This window comes from Strix uralensis, chromosome 2, assembly GCF_047716275.1.
Source record: "Strix uralensis isolate ZFMK-TIS-50842 chromosome 2, bStrUra1, whole genome shotgun sequence".
Lineage (NCBI taxonomy): Eukaryota > Metazoa > Chordata > Aves > Strigiformes > Strigidae > Strix > Strix uralensis.
The window spans coordinates 62,467,024-62,494,679 of NC_133973.1; the positions used below are offsets into that span (position 1 = coordinate 62,467,024).

General features: G+C 40.8%; 1 protein-coding gene across 7 annotated transcripts in view; it reads right to left on the reverse strand.

Annotated features, from left to right (window-relative positions):
* Window positions 1–27,656, reverse strand: part of JADE3 (jade family PHD finger 3) — a 66,876-nt gene that overhangs the window by 25,305 nt on the left and 13,915 nt on the right. For 3 of the 7 annotated variants that reach the window (XM_074858952.1, XM_074858949.1, XM_074858951.1), the window contains exons 2-4: window positions 23,470–23,522; window positions 7,769–7,828; window positions 6,544–6,626 (exon numbers count right to left, since the gene is read on the reverse strand). In XM_074858952.1, the coding sequence (XP_074715053.1) occupies window positions 6,544–6,626; window positions 7,769–7,817 (132 nt within the window). In that variant the 5' untranslated portion in view covers window positions 7,818–7,828; window positions 23,470–23,522. Of the gene's footprint in view, window positions 1–6,543; window positions 6,627–7,768; window positions 7,829–8,265; window positions 8,295–23,469; window positions 23,523–27,656 lie in introns of those variants that run through there. The other 4 variants (XM_074858953.1, XM_074858954.1, XM_074858956.1 and 1 more) reach the window with 2 other exon arrangements.

Genomic DNA, 27,656 nt, shown 5'->3' on the forward strand with positions numbered 1-27,656 from the left:
TCCCAGAAGCACTCTATGAAAATTCAACATATACTCTTCCTCACAGGACTCTCCTGTGCTTATTCTGTGAATAAATCAAGCCTGTAAAACAATGAACACCATTTTGTGTGAAGTATCCTTAACCACTAAAGATATCAGGGAGGATACAAGTAATACTATAGAGAATTACAGTAAAATATTAGCATCAAAGACAAGAGAGTGGATCTTGACAATACAACAGCCTTCTAACAAACCCCATCTTCACTGCACAACTTAAACATCAGATCTGCACAGACTGTCAGGTGCCTTTTGTTCATGACCTTTGCAAACCTAAAACTACATTTAAAAAAAAAAAATTCAAACACCTTTTCCAATACCCCTCTGAAAGCTACTACTGAAGCTGACTGATGCCATTGCTCATTCACCCTGTGCTGCCCAAATGCATGTGCAAGGGAAAACAAAAGGATTGTGTAATCTCTTAAAAATGGAAAGAAAAGCGCTATTTCTTATTGTGACACACTCTGAGCTTTCAGGTACTTTGACCACCTGCTTACAAACCCCAACAAGCGTAAGCTGCTTGTCACACATGCCTAGGCCATGACTGGGAACTGAACCTCAAAGGTTTAAGTAAATTGTGGGTTAATTGATCTGTTGTTACTATCAAAGCAGGATTTCTGCTGGATTGCATCTAATTGCTTCAGTCCTATGGCTTTCCCTGCCCGTGAGTCAGCAACACGTTTTTGTTCCTAGTGCCCACCGCTTAGAGAGTTGGAAGATCCACTGCTCCAGAAACACAGAGCAATGACTTTAAAGAGGCAGGAGGGAACTACTATGTCCCATGCTGTCCCCCCCTCCAAGAGTATATTCTCAGAAATCTTTTACAGAAAACAGTCTGGAACAAAGGCCAATATCCTCTCTAACCAACGCTGAAACAGCTAGTATTTTCCTGGATTTCTGGTCTCCTTCACAACCTCTCTAAGGCCAACTTTGAAATTCCAGGTGCCAAACACTCAAACTACAGTGGGCCCTTCCTGTACAGTGTAAAGTAAATTAACACAAAAGTTTTTCATCATGTTTGGGGTCAGATCATCTTTTTTAATTCACCTTTGAAAGGACCTAGCATTAAAGCTGACTCCACTATTGTAGCTATCAAGTAGAACACCCTCAGCCAAATTTAAACACACTTATAAAGCAGCAGTTTACACCTAAAATCACCTCATAAATAATACAACAAAACCCAAGTTGTAATATGACCTATTACAAGTGTAAAATAGCCACATGGTATCTGAGCATAGATGTTTCACAAAATGTGCAAAAGGCTGTCCACTTACAGAGGATGAAGCTCTAAGAACAAAATTTGATGGGCTCATCCTGGACAGGTAAAATTTTTCTTGTTAGTATGTTACAACCTGGGCATGAAGTTTCTGAATTAAGGCACCTCATTATAGAGGAGTCTGGAGACTCAAGAGAGAGTGAGGTTTTTTTGTTTGCTTGGGGTTTTTTTAGTACTAAAGTAAATAAAAGGCAACATAATGTTAAAATGGCAAATCAGCTACAGTTCCAGGCACATATACTGACTGGACTGAAAAACTTAAGATGTTAAAAAAGCTGGGACAGACAGACAGACAAGAATAAGTGTAGCTGTCAAGCATCCACACAATTTGGACATGCACTACAGTAAATCCTAATGTTTGAACGCCTAGTCCCTAAAACTATTTTTATGAATTATCCAGGACTCAAGCAAATGTAATACTGTATTTTGCTTTTAAGTAGCCATGAATCTTCCAAGCCTCCTTTACAAGCATGTAGAGGAAAAGCCAGGAAATCAGATATTAAATCAACCCTATCTAACATCATGTCTCTGACAGTATCTCATGAGCCAGAAGAATGTGCAAGAACACGTCAAGTTTCCTTCTGGTTGCTAATCAGACATAAGCTTTGGATTTTGGGATTAATCCTAACAATCAATTTTAAAAATGGTATTAATTTATACAGATATTTAGAAAAATCTGTACTCGTTATCATCTATCCAATTCCTTTTTTAATCTTGTTTAATTCTCAGTCTCAACAACTTCCTGTAGCAGATGAGCTTCACAGTCTAATTACATGACGCATGGAAAGGATATCCTTTTAATTGCTACAGATTTCCTAACTTTTGGCCTCATTCATTCCCCTCCTGCCCTGCCTTTCCTCCCCAATTCTGCCATCACAAGAATAGGCAGGACTGAAGCTCTAGCTCTGCTGCTTCCAGACCATTCATACTTTACTGTTATGCCTCCTCATTCACTTTGAAAGGTAAAATAGCTCAGCCTGTTCACAAGCAAGCTTTTCCACGCCCTTATGCGTTCAGGTCACCTCTTGCTAAACTGTTCAAAATAGCCTGAGATGGTAGCAAAAAAAGCAAAAAAAGATCAAAAAATAACCAATGAGGTTGAACCTCTGACTTACATAAAAGTATTGTAACTTTTTTTTTTTTTTAAATCAACTAACCCAAGCAGGCTAAAAAAACAGCTCAATGAAATGTGTAAGGCATATTCGCCAGACACCCTGAGAAGCCTGTACAGATGCCCAAGTTAATTCAGAGTTTTCTAAAGTAAGTGTGCCCATAAAGGTAACAGTCTCCTATTCTATTATGCATGGTACATGCAAAGCAATATGATTTAACCATGCTACCCATTCATTCACAAAACAAAACCAACCACTTTCAAACTGCAAAAAAGAATCCATTTTCTGCCAAGAGCCTAGTCTTACAGGGTGCTCCTCAGGATCAAGACCTACAATTTATGCTACAGTTAAATGCCACTAAGAAAAGTTTCACATACCCAAATAATGAAAGCAGACCATTTACTTGTAGAAGACAAGCTACATTTCACATGATAACACAGATGACAGTCACTGTCAGCATTAAGGAATTAAAAACTACTATTCCTGTGAGATTTAAAAGCCTATTTGCAAAGAGAGGTAAAATACTGCCATCTTATATGGGAAGGGTTAAAAAAAAGCACAATGCTAACTTAACTCCTTTACAGTTTCAAGAGGAAGAGAGGACTGAAAAAAAAGTAAATATATAAGCTTGAGTGCCATAAAGATCTTAAGCTCTCTTGTGACCCTACTAGCCTAAGGGAAAAGAAACTGTCAAGTCATTCAGAACAGTCCAGCTAATAGGTTTTCCCTGCAAAAATGATTCCAACTACTCTGCCATCATTTTCTGCTACAGCTTCCACAGAGACAGGAAACTGCAAAAGTACAGGCTTCATGCTGAGCCAGACATCCAAATGCCTCCCTACCCTGCTACTCCCACACAGCCTACTGCTTAGGCCTGCGAGTCCCTCCTGTCTACGTTTAAACCCATGAGGGGCAACAGCACGAATGGCATGTGGCCAACATCATCATAAAGGTCTGAAAAACTGTTATGACTTATACTGCTGGTGTGCCTGTAACACAATTTATTTATTCCAAGTAAATGTTAAAGCTAATCAGAGAGCAGAATTTTTAAGGCTCCATTTCAGTAGATTGTAATCCAGAAGGGGAGCACCAAGGAAGAGCCACGGTCTTGCTTTTGAAATTACGTAGAGAAACACCATGGTCTGAAGAAGCATCGTTACAAGCTTGCCTTGTTCTCACCTTCTTCTCCAAGGAGGTGAAGGGGGTAAGAGGACCCCAGGTCTGACCCAATAACATCCCTTCTGCATCGATGTAAACCCCTGGGGTAAGTCAGGCTCTGGGAATGGGCTTTGGCATTTGCACTCTAACACTGCACCCCTTTGCCCTGCAGTAACACCAGACGACCTTGTTTCACTGATGCCAACTCTGCACCCACCTTGATTCTGAAACACCTGGGAGGCAATTCAAGGCAGAGCAGTCCTCAACTGCAGCCGCTCATCATTTTTTATAGGTGACCAGAGAGGACCATGGCACATACAGACAAGTCCTGTGAAGCAACTGACAGATACACTAACTTGCTTGTTGGTCACAGTACCAAAACAGAGCTTTTATTTGGAGAGAGAACCTAGGTACTCGGGTTGGGCTGGAGACGGTTGAGGAAGTGGAAAAAAGGCTATGCATTCACATGCAATTTAATTGAGAAAGCCAGGCTTACTGGCATGAAAGAAAAATTAACGTATGAAGACCACAAGCAAAAATATTCCCAAACAGCTATTTATAGCTTTGACCTTTAGGATTTTCTGCATCACTAAGTCAAGAAACAGCCTGCTGCCTGGCAAGCAGAGGTGAATGAAAGGAGAGCAATGCCAACTTGTGAAAGAGAGCCCTTGCTAAAGGGATGCTGTCAGTCTGAAATTTTAAATTTCTAAGTGATATTAGACAACTATTACTACAAAAAACTTCTGGAATTACAACATGATTTTTGGAAGGGTGTGTGGTGGGATCTCTTTTCAGTCTTTGCTTTACATCCTCATCACCAGTTGGTGCATAAATAATCAATTTCAATGCTCTGCTGACAACAGCATTTCATGTAATACACTCTCCAGCATATGCTTTTCAAGGGGTTGGAAGGAGTGCTTGCTTTGCTTCTAGCAGAAGGAAAGGAAAAACTGGAAGGATAGCCAAGACTCTTACGTACAAGCAGTAGAGATTGTTATTGTCACCTTCCCTTCCCTTTCCCAGAGGGCTTTTAATTTTTTTTCAGGGTTCTTTTAAATATTGTACTTGGGGACACTCCTCCAGAAGAGGACATATTCTAAGGTTTGAGATTTCTTTCTTTCCTTTCTCTCTTTTTTTTTTTTTTTAATCTCCCTGGGAGGGAGATCTGAAATGGAAGATGATAAAAAGATGCCAGGAAGCACGATGTTATGAAATACAGTTTTTTAATTCCAAGTGTATATTCCAGATTTTGTTCTTCAAAGTTTCATATTTTCAAGCACTAAAGCCCTCAAGATTTTGTCTTCAAACAGGTAGACAGCAGCAAAGCAGATCTCAAGAGGAGGAACTGAAAACACTGCTCATTTTAATTTCTAGAAGTTACATAAACAGCACACTTGTATGCTATATGCATGGACCACATCTTCATAATTATTGTTTATAATGTATATACGCACATAAAGACAGCATGGAGCAAAGGCAAAGAAAACTGTAATAGGACAATCCCTAAGAAAAGATACAAGAAGAAAGCTGGAAGGCTGGACAGAAGGAAGGGATTGGTAAGAGACTGGCACTGAAGTGCGTTTGAAACAGCAACAAGTCTGGCAGTGTACGTGTTTCAGTTTCCATTTGTCCAGCTTGGCTAGTAACAAAGCTACTGCCTAGGCAAACATGAGCAACAATTACAAGACCTCAGTAGTCACAAGCTGTTTTAAGATTAAAATTCTTACAGAACCATAATCCTCAGACCAACGTTTTAAAGGTAAAAAGTGTAGTAAGCTTTTCTTAACCTTTTGGTGGCTGTAAATAAAACACTGTAGCTGGTTGTGGCCCATTTTGCTTTTACTGAAACATTCATGCAAGATTCTCGTTTAGAAATTAATCAGTGAGTTTTCTTCAGCTAACTTCTGATAAAAATTAAGCTTCCGAAGGAAGGACAAGTTCTGTAACATTTACCTTGTTCTTACCAAACCAAACTCATCTAGTTAGCAGCATTTAGAAAAGAAGCATGAAGTATGTCTGCTGAATAGCTTTTGCTGTATGAGCACAATCTATATAATTTATGCAACCTCTCACAATAGTATCTAAGCAGGTAAAAAGTTGATGGTATAGTACACAAAATTACTTCTGGGACATAACACTCAGCTTTAAATTCTAGAGAAGCAAAGTAGGTTCTGTAAGTCACCTCAGGCACCAACAGTCATACTAGCATGTTGAAGGACTCATTCGGAGAGAATGTGTTGGCAAGTAAGGGGGATTAGCTACAAGAAACTTTTCGCCCATTTGCAGTTATTATGTGACTTCAGCCCTTAAGAAAGCAAGAATCAGATCTGGAGAAGGCAGCCAACAAATCCTCCCCAAAAAGGGCCATCAGTGGAACAGCTGATAGGATGGATTTGAGCACTGGATTGTGCATAAATGCCAATTTATTCAATTAGGGAATAATACAGATCCAGTGACAGTGGTGACAGGTGTAGAGGTCCTAACAGGTGAGGCTGGCAGAGTAAAAAAGCTTTATTGAAGGTAAAAAGCCAGGAGTGAGAAAGTGGCAGAAGATGAGTAAGCACTGTTCATACACATCCTGCCCACTTCAGCGTCCCACTGTTTTATCCTAAAGCAGAAAGAAAGTATCCTTCCCATACATACACATGAACCACTTCCTTCTGTGGCATGCTCTCAAATCGTAAGACCATCCTAGCTTTTTCAATTTCAAAATGAGACTAAATTTCAGGGGAAGAAAGAACTGTATGTTAGCCCACAAATGCCATAAGTCATTTTGGGAGATCAAACACCAGAGCTCCTGTAATTCTTGTTCAGTGGGGGAAACAGAGTTTCACAGAGAATTTGACAGGTGACAAAAGGACCCACTGGCACTAGTTCAAAGCTCACGGTTTCAAGGCTTAAAAACATGAAAACTACATGACAAAAAACTACTAGTGACCAATCTTTAACCCTCATTCTTACCTCAGCAGGTTTCTTTTGTTCATTTGCTGGTGTTTTTGACTTGCTCCTGTATTTAGAACAAGAAGAAAAGGAAGTGGAAGGACCTGTTAAAAAAAAAAAAAAAAAGGGGGGGGTGGACCATTAACCATTATAGCTTGTTTCAATTAATTTAATTTTTCTGTAAAACACAAGGCACTCTAATCTCTTGAATTATCATAATTTTTTGACAAGACGTGGGCAAAAAACGCTTAGGCAGTCTGTAGGCTTGATTACTGCCCCTCCTGTTCCACTTGTTCTTTGTAAAACCGCAGCACGTTGAGCTTATGGGTACATTCTGCTCTGCCCAATACAAGCATGAGTAAACAAACAAGCAGGCAGACCACCTTCCTTCATTTCCTTTCTAACAAAGTGGAAGGATGAACAAAACCGAGGACAGAGTTTGCAAGTGCTAGAATAACAAACACAAAAGCAATGATACTAAAGTGTGCTGATGAGAGATGCAAACAACCATAGTGTGATGTCTAGGCATTTCTGGGCAAAATGTTATTTCAGTACAGGATACATTGATGACTTGCAACAAATACAACAATGAATCATCATTACGTATAGAGATATTAGATAGGCACAGGTTTATAAGAAACAAACAAGACCCTGCCATACAGAAGGTTTTTTTGTAGATAAAATGGGAAGATGCAACCTCAGGCAGATGTGTGCCAAGGAACATTTAAAAGATAACTTTACTAAATTGTGTAACAGACCAAAGTGGAATAGATCAAGAACCAGTATAAGATAACACAACAATCAATATACTGGTTATAACTCTATCTTATCTATAACTCCAACACAGAAATGCTCAAACAGCTTGCCACCCCCAGTAATTTTAAAGTTGAGGCTCTACACAAGAGACAACAGGACTACTTTTAAAAAAACTAATTACAAAATAGGACCCTTGACATCAAAATTTATCTTGAATTATGTATTATTTTTCCCAATGCTGAAAGGGAAACACAGAAGTTTTTCTTCAAATTCTAAGTTCACTCAAAACTCCCCCCAAATTTACAGGATCCTTTGCTTCATTTTCCTCCTGTAACAGGATTCAGAACACTAAAGACCACAGAACGCAAAAAGAAATCAAGTAAGAAACATTTTTTTTTAATTATAAGAGGTGAAACGGTTTGACCTCAAACCACAGAAGGAAACCACAAGGGGGTGATAGACCAAAGAAAAACTGGTAGGTATTACTTACTCTCATTGTCTGAACTGTCACTGGTGCTTAAATGCCTGTGGCGTTTCATCCTGACGCATCCTAAAGAGAAAAAAAAAGTTGATGGCAACCATTCTACCAGAAAATCACCGGCTGCTGGCTGACGCCAAGCTCTGCGTACTAAAGGCAAAGCTCCTCTGAAGAGCTTTCAGGCACGTAAATAATCCCGGTTCAGCCACTACATTTTATTTCTGCAAGCAACTGTTAGATCACAGTATTATTTGTGAAACTAAGCACTCTCCAAACCAGCATGCCTCTGCTGGGCAGAGCTCGCTTTAAATTCTGCAGAAGGGAGTGCAACCCGCCAGCTGATTCCCGGCAGGGCATGAGCGGTGCTCTGCTCTCGGAGGAGACTCAATGTCCCATCTGTTCAGCCAGAGGAAGAGTTGCCATGGTGGCAGTTGCTAGCTGAGACACGGGTGGAGGCCAGGAAATAAGGTGGATGCACAGCAAGGCAAGGATTTAGAAATATAACTCACCTTAAAAAATAAAGAGAAACCCAAAGGCATCCATGCAACACAAAAGGCAAATTTTAAATAGAGACAAACACAGAAAATGGTGACAGATTTAAATCATCTGATCACTGCTTAGTTAACAAGAAATTTGGTTTTCAGAAGTTTGAGAAGTGATCAAGGGTATCAGTGAGAAATGCTTCCTTGGCGCTGCACCAATTCCATTAAAAAAAAGGTACTGAGCTTTTCAAAATTGATTTTTGAACATGTGATGTATACAGAGAATGGTGAAGAAGAAAATTCTGCACCGCTACTTAATAAAAGAAAGATCAAAATAGTGATCAGCCATATACTCTGAACAAGTGCCAACAGAAATCCATAGACATTCTTGTAAGTCCTACTATTCTATAATATTCAATATTACATTTGCTAAATAAGAACCAATAACAATTTACAATTAATAATAGTATAAACAAAAATCACACCCATCTTTTTAATGAATTGAATGAGAAAATCATTAGAAAAAAATTTAAAAATGATTCTGCAAGGACAGCTTTTTTTTTTCAAGCAGAAGATAGGCACAGCAGGTTACACGCTGAAGTAGCCTATCCTAGACAGATCAACCGGAACTGCCTGCAGTATTAGAAGTGCCAGTCTTGCCACACCTGAAACTTAAGCAGCTTCATTTCTTAAACAAAAGAAAACCATGTGCTATTAAAAAAAAACAACACAGCTAAATAGCGCATTTGATAAACCTTTCACATTAGTTACTGTACAATGGATCTTGAGATTTCCAAAGACCACAGGATAAACAAGATTTCCAGATAAGCCTGTCCAAAGGCTTTGAAGAGATTGCAATCGACTTGTTTGCAGCACAATTGTTTAATTTAGTGGAAATTTTCAGTAGCCTTTATATATAAGAGAATGAGTTTACTGAATCTAAATGCAATGATCACTCAAAGTTTAAAACAATCCTTCTGACCTATCTGTTATAAAAAGACATTGCCCACACTCCTGGAAGTTGATGAAGAAAACGATGCGTGCAGTTTTCAAGCAGGTAGATACAGAACTTAAGTCAGTTATTCAACCCAGGAGGAAGACGCGGACACAGTGGTCAACAGGACCGGACATCAAAAGGTGTAATTTGTATCACTTTAAGCAAGCAATAAACTCCCATTACATAGCAATTAATTTCACATTAATTCACCTTCTCACAGCTCAAGGAACTTGGGGGAGACAAGGCAGCCACGCTGTATACAAAGAGCGGTATCCACCAGAACAGCTAAATCAAAAACAAAATACCCTAAACACCACAGGACTTCACTTCCAGCTAGCAATGTAAAGTGGCTTGTGCAGGCACCAGTCAGATGAAGAAACTTCCATGAATCTCTTGGGCAAAAGCTGTTTGACAGGTAGAAGGCACCTGGGCCAGAAGGGCTTGTCTTTGTGCATGTTTTGGGGGCACCAGACTCGAAGTTAACTGCTGGGTAAGGGGGGGACAAGACGACTACTTTCATCTTGCCAACTCGTGTAGTTTAAAGGCATGGACTTCATTCAAGGGCAAATAAGATGGTATTGCCTATTTGAGAGCTTGTACTTCAGCAGCCAAACCCAGCCCCCCGGAGCATACCACCCTCCCTAAAAAGGAGGAGGTTCTGCACGCGGCAACACCTTCTCTGCTGGCAGTCTTCAGTTCCAAACAGCCCTGGCTTACAGACCATCAGGCACGTTACAAGACCTTGGGAGACAATGAAAAGAGGCATCTAGGTGTGCCGAGCAGTATTCCTGGCTTCCATTTCTTAGCAAGAAGTGCAAGTCCTCACTGCTTACTTTGTTTTTATGTTCAGATGAATTTTTGAGCAGTTGTTAAAAGGTGCTGAAAGCTTATGGCAGGCGATTCTCATCTCTTACGGTCTACAATAAAACCTTTTCACTGTGTACTAAAGACAGCCATCTACAGAGCACAACATAAGCATTCAATTAAAGTAGGGTCAAACACGAGGTTGAGAGATACAACTGCAGGAGGGAACACCCAGGAAGCCTGGACTTCTGCCTGGGGAACTGGGAAAGCAGAGAGGAGATGGCTACTTCAAAGACTGCTTACACAGAAATGGCAAGTGTAACAAAAACTTCAGAACAGAAAGCACACCTCTGCCAAAAAGCCACAGGAGAAAAGAAAACAACAACCAAAACAAAAAAACAAATATTAAAAAGTTGTATTTGAAAACTGGATTTGTAGCAGCTCAGGCAAGAGATTTACACTTCCATCACTGCAGACAGAAACAGAAAAAGCAGTCACTCGGGGTAAAAGCCCTGAATAGTAGTAACACTGGATTCCTGCCTGATTTTTTGCAGCAGTATTAACCACAACAACAGTGAATAAGAGCCCACAGAGCTATAACAAATCACAGGTGTGCTGCATTCAGTAAGACAGGTTATTAAAGTGACCAACATGCTACAGGTTCACTGTGGTTCACCCACACGACGCAAGAGTAATAGCCTCAGCATCATTCAACAGGACCACCTCTGGCTTCACTTTTGTTTTTAGTAGGAGACTCCTTCGTTGTATCCTTGTGTGCTCTGGGACTGCCACACAAATTCCAGCTCACTTCCACCCCAAAGCTCATCAGAAAGGCTTACTAACGATGTTTCTGCTCCCTCACTATAGGGGGATCCCAAAGTAACACCCATTTTGTGGTAAAGCTCCCGTCTCATTCCTTCACTTGCCTCCGCAGAATGCAGAAGAATCAGCAGCCGCTCAGTTCAGAAAGACAGGAGACACAAAGCCAGACCCCACAACAGAGAAACCGATGTCAGCCTTTCCCAGCTTCAGTCCAGTTCCCTCCAAAGTGCTCCGGCACCCTCCAGCTTGTCCCCTGTTCAGACAGTGATACTATTAGCCAGATGATACAGTTCAGAGCAAGGCGGCAAACAACCCTGTGCCTCACAATTCCTGCTTCTTCCATCACATTTATGTTTTACCACTTGCAAAGCACTGAAGAAGTTAAAAAAAATTTAAAATATATACACACACATATCCCTAAAAGGGCTAAATATAGAAAGAAAGAGCAATCATTGCATATCAAAAACCCAAACCAAACAAGCAGAACCAAAAATCCCACAGAAATGGATACAATCCCTCATATATCCTAGCTTTGCCTCTTTTCTAACTTCACCCCTGAAAACTATGGTGCCAATAAAGCCTAGAATAAAGGAGCACAATTAATTTTTTTCAACATGTGCAGCAAGATTTCATGAAATAAATTAATGAGATTGCCAGTGCCCTTTTCCTACCACAGAGTATCAGTTATAATGAATGGCATGTGGCAACACCAAAAGAGAATCAAGTAAATAGTATTATTTTTAAATACAAAATGAAAAATTTAGTAAATTTTTGTAACAGATTATACATTTTTCCACAGCATAGTTCAAAAGAAATTTAGAAGACAGCCTCAAGTAGATGCTACTTATAAAGAAAAAAAAGATAAGAAAAGATGAGCCGTCATTAGGAGCATGATGGAAATGCTGGATAGCGAGCAGCTAAAACCATCAGCTTCCTTCCACTTCCCTTCATCCAGGCATTTGCAAACGTGCATGTTGAACTTCTTGTTTGAATTTTGAAAACTTAGTTTTAGCATTTAAACTTTCTAGCAGTTCCAATGTACAAGCTATGAAAAACAAGAAGTGTAAAGCAACTCAACAATGAAATGTTGCAGAGTGAAAGAGGTTAAGTGCCTCCACCCCTCTAAAAAGCCCCAAGAAAATCCTTATTTCCCAGTCACTGAGTAATGAATCTCACTACCTTAAAAGGTGCTTTGGCTGTGGATTCAAAATGTGCTTAAGCCTTATGGTCAAGCACAATTACCTTAAAAATTATCATTAAAAATAAGAATATAACAAGCCTTGACCTAAAGCTTTTTTTGCCCCCCTCTTTTTTTTTTAAATCCACAGAAAGACTAACAGCTGATCAACCACTTATATGACAACATATACAAATTCCAAAGATGTTCACCTTCAGGGATCTTTTAAACGAAAATTAAAATACAGAAGTGACATTAAGAAATCACCATGTTGCAAGCAAAAAGGTACTCAACTCTCCAGGCAATTATTGCAATGGTATATTTTCTGGCATCATTTTTAGTATAAGTTACCAGAGTGGTTCCTAAACTTGAACCATATTCCATACCCATATCATTTCTGACTTGTCAAGCCATGGCTGCATGTAATATCCCTGATCTTCTCACAACAGCTAAAACAAGAGCCGCAACTTAAAAAAGAGAAATTGGCCTCATTCCCCACTGTCACCTAAATACCTGAACGCAGGCCAAGATGCCCTGAACCCTTCGGGTGTTCACCCAAAAATAACCCCAGGAAACGCACTCTTCTCAGCCACAGGCAGCAACATCGCACTACCAGCATTTCCCCGGCTTCCCAAAGGCTGCTGTCCATATTGGGAATTTTGCCCTGGAGCCAAAACCGATGCTGGATCCAGCACATGGCTGCACTTTCAAGGAAAGCCAGGAAAAAGCCACCCTGCGCTCACCTGGCTGAAATTAAACATAGAATAATCGACATATCAGCCAGCACGTGAAAGAACCTGATCAAAAGGGTAACACTGATACTTCCAAAAATCTAGGGAAGATGTTTTGTAATTAATTATTTTTAAATTATGCTCGCTCCCCTTTGCTTATTCAGATATCCGCACTGCTGAAGTGAACAAGAAACAGGCACTTGCTTCTACCACCATTATCTCCTCTCCCCGAGGAAAATCAACATCGCACTGACTTACAGCATTTCCCATTTCTGAAAAGCTAGTTACCATGCATTACTCAAAAAAAAAAAAAACACCAGCATATGTCAACAGCAGACAGTTAACAAAATTTCAGAGCCTTATTCAAAGCAAAAACCCATTTCAAACACCTGCAGAAAAAAACAACAAACACTTTTCCCTTTTCAGTTTGTATCAGAGTAAACAACTACATTTACCAAATTAACTATTAACTTTATCCTCTTGTTCCAACACATTCCTCAGGATAGTTCATCAGTAACAGAGTTAGCAGAAAGAAGGATGAGGTATCTCACGGAGTCTGAATTCACACAGCATATTAGGCAAGACATCAGTGACAAGCGTACAAAATGAATCCTTAAATCCAGCCAAGATTTCCGAACAAAACAGTATCTCCAAGGAGTAGCAGCCCCTCCTTCCTGATTTCAGTTTGTTGCAGAGAAAGGTTAAACATATCCATATGCTACTCACTACCTGTTAAGACCTATACAGAAGGAAAAGGCAACCAAGAACAGTAATGCAAATATATCCTAGACCTGTGAGATTTTATTTCTTCACATTTTAAAATAGACTGACAAAAATGGAATTGGCCACAGCACTAAGGAAACTTTCAAGTGGGACAAAAAATAACCTACTTTCTATGTCTTATTAAAAAGAAATCCAGCATCTATGTATGAAAACCAAATGACAAGCTACATGCAAATCTCAGATTAAAATTCTGTACTTACATTTTTACAATATGGCTTGTCTAAAAAAAAAAAAAAAAAAAAGGCAGAGGCAGTAGGTAGAAATTTCCAAGTCTCCAAAATGTGGTTTATGTAACTGTTAAATTTAGATTAGGAAGCAAATTATCTTGAAAGGTCTCCAGGAAATGTAGTACAGTAAAACCATTTAAATAGGTCAAATTTCATAGTCAACTGCCAGGGAAATTACAAAATATGAGTAGAGTTAATACAACCTTTCAAATAACTAGAGGAAGAGAGATCACTCGTGTTTGGGTTTTTTATTATTATTTTTTAATATCCTATCCATCTCACAAAAAGGCTATATAAACTGGAAAAAACACCCACTCAGAACTTGGGTTAGCAATATTTTCTGCACTGAAAAGGTTTGAAATGTTAAACAATTCACAGAAAACGAAGTTCAACAAAAAAAGTAAAATTGTTTCTTTATTTCACTCTAACCAGAAAATTTTAAGACATTAGTAATATACCCCTGCTTTACTTAAGAACTCTGTAAGAGTGAGCACATCTATCCTATCCTCCCCTCATCCCCCAAAATAAAATATTGAATTATTCTCTGAAGACTGTACTGGGCCTACCACAAAATAACTTTTCTTGCTATTATTTCACACTATACCTTGGTTAATATAATAATTTGTAATTCAACAAAAAGAGGAATGCACCAGTTTTTAGAAGCAGTATTACCAGTGACAGATGATTCCTTTGTCATTAGGTAAATAAATAATTCTAGTAGGCAAGGAACTGCACGTTACAGAAATCTGGCTAATAACATGGGTCTGTATGAAGTGCAATAGCAACTAGACATAGTCTTGAGCTCTGTTTTCCTTATATGTTACTCTTTTTATATAAGTCAATTTGGCAGCTGCCACAAGGATACAGTAGGTTTTAAAAGGAGGAAAAAAAGAAAAAAGTCCAAAATATCATCTTCCAGCATGACTTATTCCCTGAAATAGTTAAATTCTGGACTGAAGTCAGCTGATAGATCATAAAACTAGGATGAAGAAACCCCAAATAAAATCCCCCCTGCATTCATTTGTGGATTATGGGCCAAAAGGGAACCCTGACATCATTTCATGTGCCCTTCTATGACAATGATTCATCACTCAGTCTAGTGCAAAGCACTTAACGCCCATCATTTTGCTTTGTGAGTATAAAAAGAGGGTAAGTGATTCTACTTCACATTTATAACATGCTCTGACGATACAATAAAATACAGCACACCCCAAGTACAACTGCCTTTCCTACCTTGAAAACAGAAGCGCAGATTTTAATTTCCAGTGCCGCATCTGTGCGTCAATCCACCGTGAGGGCAGAGGGCACAGATTTCCACCAGAGGCCTTCAGCAAAAACGCTTCATGCCAAGCAGCTTGTTAAAAATCAGCAATCCATCTCAGAAGAGCAAGTCACCAGCAACACGCGCAACGCCACCATTACCTCAACAGAAACTCTCCAGGAGACTAGAAAGAAATTAAATCGCCCTCTTTGTGCTTCCTCGATACCCGGCAGTGACCCAGCAGCCTTATTTTGTCTTTGAAGCAAGCTGCTGATCTTGGCCTGTACACAGAGCAGCCAGGTGGGCCAGGCTGACATGGAAGTATTTCTACCCATTAAACACTGCAGCTTTAGATTAGCATCCTGAAGATGACACTGATCTGGGCAGAATCAATTTTTAAAAATAAACAACATCAGGCTGTCATTAATTCAAGCAACTACACCAGTGTGTACATGGTTCTGCTCCTCTCTATTTCAGCCCTCATAATTACTTTCTGCTCCCGAAAACAACACTCTTTTTACACCGTTTATTAACAGAACTATTGTTTTCCCAAAAGAACAGTAGAGATTTAGACACCAAAAAAATTATTTCCTTCAAAATATCATACTGAGTTTGAGCAAAAGCCTGCTTTTAAAATAAAAAAGAAGAAAAAAAGCACTTCCTCCCCTGAAGCTACAACCAGCCTGGCACTGCCTGGCATCGCCATGCTCACACACCTCAGGCGTGTCTGCCCAGCTGCAGCCCGGTGAACACTCACTCCTCATCCACCTCCCAGTTCCTCACCCACCTCCCAGCGTTGCTCCCAGTCAGGGGAAATGCTAAAATGAGGGCAGAGCCCTCGGAAGAGGGCACTGCCGCCCGCAGCAGGGTACCCCGCTCGGTATCGCTGCCTGCGCATGGCTGAGGGGGCGCGACGCCCCGCCGGCCCTGCCTTTCTGCCCGCCCTGGCCAGGCCCACCTCATGGCTGGGGGGAGTGACACAGCCCCCAGAGCAATGAAACAAGGAACAAGTTCCCAGCAGGAAAGTCACAGCAGCGTTAAACACACAGGCAGCCCGTGGAGCGCCACCGTCTCAGCTGTCATGCAGCAGGTCAGTGCCAGAGGCCAAGGTGGCCGTCAGGGCAGGCAGGCCCACAGGGCAGGGAGGAGCATCTCATGTCACTGAGGGAAGCAGCTCTTGCTTCCTCAGGCCAGCACGGCACAAACAAACTGCCTCACGTCAGGCTGTTGGAAACACCATGGGAGCTAATTGATCCCCGAAGGAAACCCCCAGGAGGCAGGGGCTAACTCGAATATAGCCCTCTAACCAGCCACGTGCACCAAGTGACACAGAAAAGCACCTACCCCAGCTACACACGCTCAGGGAGTTTGTCCACTCTGAGGAGCCCTCAGCAGGGGAGACGCAGTTACTGATCGTGTGTTGTCTGTTTTACAGGGCTCCCTCAGAAGAAAACTCATATCTGACATTAACACTGAGGCATCTAATAACCAAGGGGCAAAAGAAAAAAGAAAACCCCACAAGCCCACGTGTACTTACTCAACAAAGACGAAGCTAAGGACAACGTCCGCTTTGATGAAAGACTGGTGTGGATGTACTGCTACTAAAAATGGACCTGCATCAGGTCATCGCACCCAGTGCTAAGCTGGGTAAACAAGGAGCTAGCTGCCCAGGAGCTCCCCCGGGGGGTTCGACACCCGAAGACGGCCACGTGCGCTGTATCTGCAAGGAGACTGCAGTCACGGGCGCGTCAAGCGCCGGCGAGAAACAAGAGCAGCACACACACGCTTCACCAATATGACTGAGCAGAAAAACCTCAGAGAGCGTTTAGCTGGGCTTTCTATTTTAAGAGCTGGTATGATTCACGTTACCTTGGCTCTCAGTGTTTTGCAGTCTTTACCATATCTACCCTTACGATAAGCTCATGTTAAGCAAGCACTGAAAGCCCTGACATTTCAGAGCAGCGGCGCAGAGCAGCCATACATCACGCGGGGAGCCTCCGGCAAAGCAGGCAGCTGCATCCAGGTCTCCCAAGTGCGTATCCCTCGACCTCACCGCTTGCTGCCCTTCCTGTCGATGCACACATGGGGTCGAACAGAATAAAAATCCCTGTGATGCCCTAAGTCACTAAGTATTGTCCTGCTGTTGTACAGTGATGAAACTGCACCACAGTGGGGTGGGGGAGATAAAAAAACCCCACAAACACAGAAGCATCAGTATTTAATTGAAAATTACTTATTAACCAGTATTACACTAGTTCAAGTGAAGCTGCCATTGTGCCGTATCTGCCTGACGCTGCCAGCAGTTGCCCACTTGTATTTGTTTCTCTGCTCTCCAGCTGTACTAATGTATGCTTTCATGACAAAACACAGGTAAGGAACTAGTATCACAGCTAGGAACACAAGCAGGAAATGTTATCAATGAAGGAAGGATCTATTTGGGATTATGAAAACTAACTTTTCTATTAATAGCATAAGCAAAAGTTCTCATATCCTGCCCTGCAAGATACCTGCTTAAAATAATCAATTAATTTTTTGGTACTTGCTAAAAAATAAAGTAGGTTTCACTGTTCTTATTTTGTTTTTCCTAAATCTCAAATAATTAAAAAATCAACAACAGCAGCCTGCATTAAATATTTTATCTGTTTTGACTCATTTATTTCTTTCTTACAATGCTTTGAAGAGACTAACCACTTTGCTGCGAAGTTTTGCATGACTAACAAAACCTGAAGGATTGCAAAAGGCAGAAAACACTAAGTTGTGTCTTTATATTTTACTCAAAGGATAAGAGAAAGCAAAAACATGAATATTTTCCTACAAGAAACATTAAATTGATAATTTCTTTCCTCATCTGACAAGAAATGGTTTTCATTTACAAGCTGAAAATAAACAATCCGGATACTAAAGTTTTCCTCAAGTAAAAAAAGGGCACCAAGAGGATCATTGGATAGGAACAATTAAACGGAATATACTGTCACAGTCAGAGCTTGAAATAATATTTGGAATACTCTAAATCATTGGTGGAATACTGACATCCTACTATATTTTCTAGCATTTCACACATGACACATTTATATGCGGTTGCACTATTATTTTAGTTCTCCATGTCAAAACATCAAAGTGTGAGCAAAAATTTACTAGAAGATTTGTCTTTTTAGTTTAAAAAACTTTTTAAAAAGAACAAAATTTGTCTTAATAACTAATGAATTTAAATTAATTTTAATGGCCAGTCAATTAATTTAATGTTATGTGCTACAATCTGTAATATACAACACACCAATAATGTTGAGGGGTCTTTTAGTCAGACAGATTTAAAATAGATTTATAAAAACATAAATACCATTCCAGGTTTCTCTGAATTGAGGTGGGAGAAGATATTGTGAAAGAGATACTGTGACCAACTGATGTTTGTTCATTTTTATGTACAAAGGCAAAAAGAAAAATTACTTTTTTTTTCTGTCATAACATAAGGTGTAGCAATGACAAAATAAATAGCAAACTTGCCCAGTGGGGCTGACGCCACCCTGGAAAGGGGAACCACAGGATGATTGCACTTGCCCAAAGTTTCAAAAATGCCACATCTTGTTTGGGAAAGCAGTCCAGAGATGCATCCTAAAGACCACATAAGGTACAATTTCTCATCCAACAGCTAAGTTGAAGCCAAAGTACATTTACATTTTTTTGAATGAGGGAACACACTGATCAGGACTGACCATTAACACTCCTCTAAGTTCCTCCTTCCTCTTCCTCCCCGCTCACTAAATAAACTCTTCTGCTGTTCCTAGTGAAAAGCATGTCCTACTCAAGCTGTGCTAAAGTTGAGTAAGTGGATGGAGGTGGCTTTTTTTGGCACAGGTAAAAAGGTGTCAACCCAGAGGGTGGATCACAAACAGCACTGGTACTTGAATACGTGGGAGTCAGAAAGTACAGGAAAGTACTATCCTTTCCATCTTATGAGGATGAGGAACTATCACAGCTGACCTTCCAAAGCTGCAGGGGTGTGAGATAATGACTCTGACTCCAAAGTCAGTCCCTTTGTCCACTCTCCACTCCTGGAACGGAAAGACTGGAAATGCCTACAAGTCGTGGAAGTAGGGAGGTGTTTCACCACATCTTTGCTCATAGGTGAGCGTCCACAACATGCTGCAGCTGCTGCACCTGAATCCCATGCTGTCAAGAGAAGTAATAAAATCTCTGCTGAGAAATGAAGAGACAACAACTAAAAATGAAACTATAAAATTGCACAAACAAAACCACCTTTATGGCAGTGTCATTCTTAAGACTCCATGAAGCAATGCAAAACCTGCACAGTCAATATGTTTTGTACATGCAACTCCAGTTGGCCAGTGAAGTTTTTATAAACCCGTAAAGAAGTCTCCTCCTCTGCAGGCTCTTACCCTGCACAGCTGCAGGGCATGGGGCAGGCTGCAGCTGTATCCCTTGTCAGGGTCTTTGCAATTGAGAGAAGTCACAAGCAACCCTGCGCTCGGGCTGTGGCAGAATAAAGCATCCCCAAACGCTTCCACCATCCACCTCCCCAGCTCCGCAGCAGCAAAAGGGACCAGTTGTTCACATGGAAGCTGTGACCTGGGAGCAGCTTGGGCACAGTCCCTCCACTCCCTCAGACATCCCTGCTAGGGAGGCCAAGCGCTGCTGCGTACCCCAACACCAGCTACGGCTCCCAGTTAATACAGGCACAGCCATGCCACATCACCTGTGGGACACTTCTAAAAGGTCGTAAGATGATGAAAACACACATGTTAATTGAATGCCTTTAAAAATGGGGTCCTTGGGCATTCCGAAATCAACTGTAGCAGAAACTATTGTAGGAGGAGAACAGCATGGAGAGCTGCGCCTTGGTACAAGAGAGGCATCCTTCTGGCAAGGCCCAAGAGCAGCAGCAACAAGCACCGATACAAGCCTGACTGGACACCCACTGAGCCACATGGAGAAAGCTTTATGGATGAGCAACACTAGTAGATCACTCACTTGACCTAAGAGCAAGGGAGTTTCTTCTCCCTCCAGCACCACTAGAGAAAAAATATTTGCAGAATGTGAACCTCCAACTACAGCTGTAAGGAAAACGTGACATGGCGTTAAAGTAAGAGATTAGACTGAAACTACCCAGCTGAGAAAGGAGGATGCAGAATAGGAGGGATCTGCCACAAGTGGTAAAAAGTGAACAGGATGAAGAGACTACTCACTGCTTCTCATGGCCCAGAAGACAAGGGACACACAAAGTTATGGAACAAACTTTAAAGGGAAGTCATTAAGGGGGGGGGGGGGGGAAAAGGTAATTTTGTACAAAATTGGTTAGACAAACTCAATCCTACAGGATGTTGCAGAGGTTGAAAAGTAAACATATTGAAAAAAAAATAGACAAATGGAGGACAAGGGCTATTAAACACAATAGGTCATGTCAATCTGCCAGAAATCCCCAAGTCAAAATTTTACAAGAAAAAGAGTCTATGTGAGCTTTATAACGCTCTCTTTCCCTAGGTGTCCTCTGTAGTAATTGGCCTAATTCAGTAAGGGAGCTCATTTGAAATCAGACTTACTCATAGCAATTCACCTCTCTGCAATGGATTTTAATTTTTAATATATCAGTTCGCAACCTGACCTCTGTGGACTAGAGATCAGACAGGTGGTCTGTAGGGCCACAGGAAATACTGAAGTGAGTATGTACATCAAAGAAGATTCTGATTATGATGGGCACAGAACCAGAGATACTGACAGTTGACATACTGTTGCCCTGAAGAGTTTGTTAATCACTGTTCACTGTAGAGAGCTATTCTGGTCAGAATTATTAAGTTAAAGATTAAATCATTCCCAGTGAGTTAGAGTTGTTGCTTTTTATTTTAAATAAACAAACTGAATAAACATGCTGTGCAAATATAGCCTACATGCACCTTAGGGCACTATCCATTCAGGATTTTCTTTTGGACAACCCAGAAGAACGAAAGGCGGAACAAAAAGCATCCTGGAATAACCTGAAATGTATGCATGCATCTGCGCATACGCACACACAAACCACTGCTGCACCTCACAAATCTGTGCAAAGGAAAGAGCAGTCTCTGCCTTACCTTACTGCCTCTGGAAGCACAGGTATGCCTTCTATACATTAAACACTTTAGTCTTAAAATCACCATTAAGCATTGTTAAATTCACTGGTGAAACTTCCTTGAGTTTCATCTAACTATTAAGGAACTGTTTTACAAAAACAACTGCTTTGAAATCTGTTACTCTTTTTTTTTTTTTCTTGTCATTTATAATATCTGCCACAAAGTAGCAGACACACACCCATTTATATCTATTCCCAACCCCTGTAAGTCATGTCTAAAGCTAACATGAATATCTACTGACATACATAGTTGCAAACAAATGCTTCATTCCATTTCTAGGTATTGCAGTCAAGCTTGCACAAGGCTAAGAGAATGCTAAAGAGAATGTGCTGCAAGGACTTAAAGATGGCTAGATCAACTTCAAGCTAAGGAAATTAAAAAACAAAACAGAAAAAACAAAACTACACCACAAAACCAAAGAGGCTGTGAGCATTTCTCAAGACCAAAAACCTTTTCAAGTATCCAGAATCAGAATACATAATAGCTTGATGGCTAGCACTTTTACAGAGCTGGAATAACTTGAATTATAGCTTTCCTGAAGCTGACCAGTAAGACATACTTGTAAGTGACATCTTAGTAAACATACAGATATTTAATACAGAAGAACATGCAGAAGTTTATGCCTATTTACCTATTCTTTTTTTTTTTTCTTCTCCAAGGCTTCTACTCTGCAGAGATTGAATCCTTTAATAATAAGACTTTCAATTCCATGTCTGAAGCCTAAGAATCCACTACACTTCCATTTTCTTCAAATCTGGATAACTAGTACAGTGTTCTCATGTGAATTCTTACAGGTTTATTATCTCAAACCTTTCCAAGATACACATCTGAAGTTATTCTCTCTCCTCACTCACAGGAAAATAACCTAAAACCTGCAGCCAGCATTGTGTTGCTGCATGCTTGAATTCTGTAAGCTAAACTCTTAAAAACCTATTTAAACTACTCAGAAAAAAGTACTCGTGCTAAATTTTTCTCTGTTAAGCGCAAACATGATAGCGATCCACCTCATCTGAGCCATTAATTTTACCAGCCAAGTCTATCTGAGGTGGTATTTTCCAACTGCAATGGCAAAGCACATGGTGTTGTAGCCCTGCTAACAGTACAGAATCAGGTGGGAGGAGAGACCAATGCTGGTTTTGTGTGGAAAAGAATTGCTAAGCCCTGACCCCTCGAAGACAAAGGGATGGTGCAAGAGTAGTCAAGGCCAAAGCTCTATTTTCAGAAAATCAATGGGTTATGCACAATAGCAACCGCACTCAGATGTTCTGAGCCCAGCTGGAGTCTCTAGATCTGGTCTCTAAATTCAGAGTATCTGACACTGAAAACGTGAAAAAAAAAAAAGTCACTTCCCACCCCCCCCTTTTTTTTATTTTATTTAAACAGTCAAAGTAGAAGCAAGCTTTGAACAAGAAGTCTTGAAATTGAGATGACTACGTCCCTTCTCTTTGCCACTCCTTATGATCTTTGGTAGCCAGCCAAATGGCTCAGCCTAGCTTCACTTTCCACATCAGTCCAAGAGTTGAATAAGTAATAAAACTTGCATCAGGAGAGGGCTTTATAATCACATTAGAGACATGCAACAGAGACCGGCTACCTCGGTTCACTGGACAGCTTCAACAAGGCTTCATAATGAGGTACAGGTGTTGGCACTAATTAGGAATACCCAGCTCACTGCTGACATCAGCCCCTCAAAGCAATGACTACACTTTAATCCTTTAAGCCACATAAAAGGAAAGCAGAGAGCAGGCGGACAAAAAAAAAAAAAATATCTCTGAAAACGCCTCTGCAGAGGATTGAAATATTTTTTGCTTACTTAAGGGAAAAAAATAGAACTGTCACAAAACTGCAGGAAGTTTACTGTGAAGTATCTGAGAACGTAAAAGAATCTAAACCTTGTGCACAACCAAGGTTTTTAATTTTAGGAAGGGGGTATCACTGTGTACAGTATGTATTCATCACAACTATCAAAATTTACATCCAGAAAAGAAACACAGAATAAAAAGGGGAAGAAGCAGCACATGTAAATATTGTGGTAAGATAAAATTATTCCATCTATGCCTACCAGCCTTCCAAGCATTACGGGGTACACCAAGATAGCTTTTAAATGAAATTATTACAAGGAGTTCTGCAGGCTGGAACCTCATTGTTAACAGCTTCTTTTATGACTTCCTCTCCTTTAAAATCCACACAGCTTTCATTTAAAAGGTGATACCTCAATGTTGAAGGTATATAGTTTCAATTTACACATTGTAAACACCAACACACACATTTATTTTTTTTTTTTTTAGTATCAGTTCCTCCTTCACTTACATGCCAGGTCATGAGGTAGATGTTTTCGCTTCAGCTGATGACATCACAAGCTCCTAAAAAAATGAAAGGAGTGCTATTTAGGTAGTAGGAGTGGCATTGAGAATTTTATGTTTGAACTACAATTTAATTTTTGGCAAGTAAGTGAAGGACAGATTATATTTTTATTGCAATTTCCCTAAGAAAACGATACCTCTGTAATATAAACCCTTAAATTCCATAACTCTCACTTAGTATGTGAAAAAATTAAACGCATCAGTACATACTACAATATAAATATATAAAGTATTACAATTAATAGTAAATTCATAAGAATAATCTCAAAGTCGACTTTGTCATCCTCTTAACATGAATGGGAATCAATTTTACCAATACCAACCAAACAAATCTTTATTTAGTATATTCTCTGTGCTGTTCTGGGAATACAAAACAAAACGTTCATGTAGTTGCACGATTATTCAGCTGACTTAAGGGGCTGATTTCTCCAAATACACTGATTCTTTCTGACTTCTAAAGAGCCTTCTGTGAACTGAACATGCTTATAAATTCAAAGAAGGGCAAATAAAAAATAAGTAGAGGGAAAGCTCGGTGTGGCTCCTGCCTTAATTCCTCAAGACATTCCTTCAGTCTTCTCCTTGACAATCCTGGATAGCTCAGCTTCCCTGGCAGGGATTCTGCTTACTCGCCCTTTTCAATCTAGTCTTGAGCCTTGAGCAATATTAAGTATGGGAATAGAAGGAATTTTTCCCTCCACTAACTGCCCACATTCCCCTCCTGCAGGATCGCGCACATGTATGTTTTGTGTCCTATTGTAATGGACATGGCAAAAGCATTAAAGTTGTTACACCCAACTGATTAGTTGCAGCGCTCCTCAGAGACGTCAGCAGTTAGAACAGGGTCTGTCCTGGCAGGCAGTCCACTCCATGCCTTAGAGTAAAAAGCTAACAAAAACAGGACTACTGTGATCTGGGGAACAAAGTATTAGAGAGCAGAAATTCAAGTAAAAACCAAGGAACTGATAACTGCATACTCTGCCAGAAGAAAAAGAATAAAATGGGGGAGGGGAGGATGGCAATGTCTTTCTAACTGAAATAAGGCAGCTTCTGGCCAAAGTGTCAGCACCATGCTGTAACATTTCGGCTTCTCCACCCATCTGCAGTACAAGAAAAGGATACCACCACCCATCCACTGAGGAGTGGCACAGATCCTATTACTTAAGAACTATTGTTGCTCAACTTAGGCTGTGGCATCAAAGGAAAACACTTTCTTACAATCGAGGGGGGGGGGGAGGGGGCAGAGGAGAGAAGGGGAACACACAATATATTGTAGCTCCCGTATGTTGACCTTACAAAATTTTAAAGTTTTGGCTATGTTAATTTTCTTTGATTTAAGGTTTTGTCTTTGGGTTTTTTGTGTGTTCCGGGGGTTTTTTTGGTTTGTGTTTTTTTTTAAATCCTCCCAGTTTCCTCTTCCCATCTCCTTGACAGTCTCTAGCTATACCCCACATTAAGCAATTAATTTTGAGCAACACGAGAAGATCTGCAGATCAAAGCAGCACCAGAGCCAAGGTTGCCAAAACATGAATCACACTATGTGGGTCGGGTTTTTAACTGGAGATAAGCAGATACACTCCCCGGCCGCCACCACACACATGGCCTGAGGCAATCCACAGGGCCCATGAGCAGGAGGTGAAGTGCACTTGGCGCGAGCACTGGAGCATCAACGAGCATCAGAGCATCGATGGGAGCCTCCAGTCTCCAGCCAGACCCACCCAGATCGCACGCAGCAGAAACACGGTGTGCCGAGCTGACACACAGCGAGTGGGGGTGACCGGAGGGACTCCCTTTAAAAGCCCACTGCTGCTCTGCCGCAAAACCCTGGTATTAACACTGCCTCTACCCGCCGGCTAAGAAACGCCAAGAGCCTCACTCACAAAATGCACTGGAGGAGGGAGGGCAAAGGAAGAGATGAAGTAAAAAAATAATTAATGCCTGGATCAATTTTTCAAACATGACTTCAAACAAGTTTTTCTTATGAGATGTTTCATTATGGGATAATTCTTTAGTGTCCTGTGAACACCTTTAATGTAAGTTTTCAATAGAAACACAAGCAAAGCCCTGGTTGTGGCAGCTCAAATGGCATCATTAAAATGCAACACAGCCTACAACTTTTAAGCGTGAACAAAACCACAGCTTTTGCCTCCCAGCTGAACCACAAAACTAATATATTTTTGAACTCGTCATTAAAAACACATTTGTTTGCTCAGTTAAATGCCAAGATGAACTCTGAAAAACCAAAAGGTTCAACTAAAAATCTTTTCTTTCTCTAACCCTTACACTATACAATCATAATCTTCAGTCCCAACTTATTTCATAGCCATGTACAAATATACAACAGATCGTGAAAGATATAGCTAACTCCACAAAATATCACTCCCCTCCTTTTTTTTGGGGGGGGTGGGAAGCCAGTCTTAACATACTGATTCAGAAACATTAAACTAATTCACCTCAAATTAATGAGCAGGGGGCTCTTCGCTAGCAGGTAAAAAAACAGAAGACTGACAACAGCCTGGAAAGGTGTCAACCCTCCAAACTCCCCATCAGCAGCAAGTTCAGGAGTGGGGTAAAGAACGGACAGGAGAAGCTCGTCCTCCTCTCTGCACACACCGTGCCAACAGACTCTGCATTTCTACTCCCTGGGTGCATTTGAAAAAGCAACAGGGCAACCACAAAAACTGTGGCATGGAGAAACAGAAAAGAAAAAAAATAATTTATAGGAACTAAAGGAAAACGTAGACACAGAAAACAAAACTTAGAAATGCACAGTAGCTTTTCATAAATACTGCCTGGAAACTAAGCGTCACCAGGGGAAAAAGCATCAGGAAGATTTATTTCTTAAAATGCAACTTTTAACAACAGAAAGCCATTTGGAACAAAGACCTATTTTTGCAGTTATCACTACTGTTATACTACCATTCCCTCTGTAATTTACCATAGTACTTACCAACAGCCAAGCCTCCAAAACAAAAATCACGCTGGTTGAAAATAGTGCTTCATGCTTCTCTGTCCCCCACACTGCACTGCCATTTTCAAAAAAAAGAGACAGTCGCAGAAAAAAAGATCTGCCAGGGTCCTGGAAAAGGGCCCTGAGATAGGACCAAGAGTTCAGACTGTGCATAATGGAGGTTCCACAGCCTCTCCAGGAGAGCCCCTTCCACTCTGCGTGACCCTTACTGTTGCAAAGCTTGTCCCAGCGCTTAAAGCACACATCTCCCTCCACAGGGTTCAAGCCCTTTACCAGATCTCTCTCTGCACTGGACCCTGAAGAGATCATCCTTTTCTTCTTTACACAGCTAACTTCACGTTTGAACACTATGCTTACCTCTTTTGTTAGTACATCTTAGTCTTTTCTCCAGACTAAATAAAACTTAGTTCTTTCACCCTCTGCTCACAGGCCACACTTTCTACATTTCTGATCCCTCCAGCTGCTGCTCTCCACCACGCTTTCTGAGGCTGGCACACCAAACCACCATGAGGTTACGATGCCCAAATCTGGGCAAAGGCTTCCAGCTGAACCCTTCCCTACACGGAAAATACTCTTTTCTTGTTACAGAAAAACATCCTTTACTGTCATGTGAGTTGCAGATAATAATTCTAAGTGCAAACTCCAGTGCCTTTGCTTTTGCAACTGCATGACTGTTGTCTCACGTCCTGGCCATGAGCAGTTATTGCTGCTGGGCCCATGGCTCCCAGCCTGCAGGAGCACAGCCGAACCCTCCCACCACAGAGCTGTCCCTTAGCCCCCTGCTCAGCCTCAGACAACCCTTCTTTCCAGGCTCCTCCAATCTGTCAAGATAACTGTAAGTTCAAAGCATCTTCTCAAATAGACACGCAGCACCACCCAGTTTCATCTGGCTATTTAATGAGCAGAGTCCTCATTCCTTCACCCACATCATTAATGACAAATATTAATTAATACTGAAGCTAGGAAAGACCACTTAAATCTCACCAAATTCACCTGTCTTGTTTGAAACTAATTAGTAACTATCCTCTCAGTTTTCTAAGCAGCTGCACACATTCTTGTGAGCATTTCACCTAATCCACATTTCCTTGGCTTGCTTCTGGTAACACGAGCTGTCGGATAACTTGCATCATCTACTGTGCAATTCCCACCTCACAAATGACTTTCAA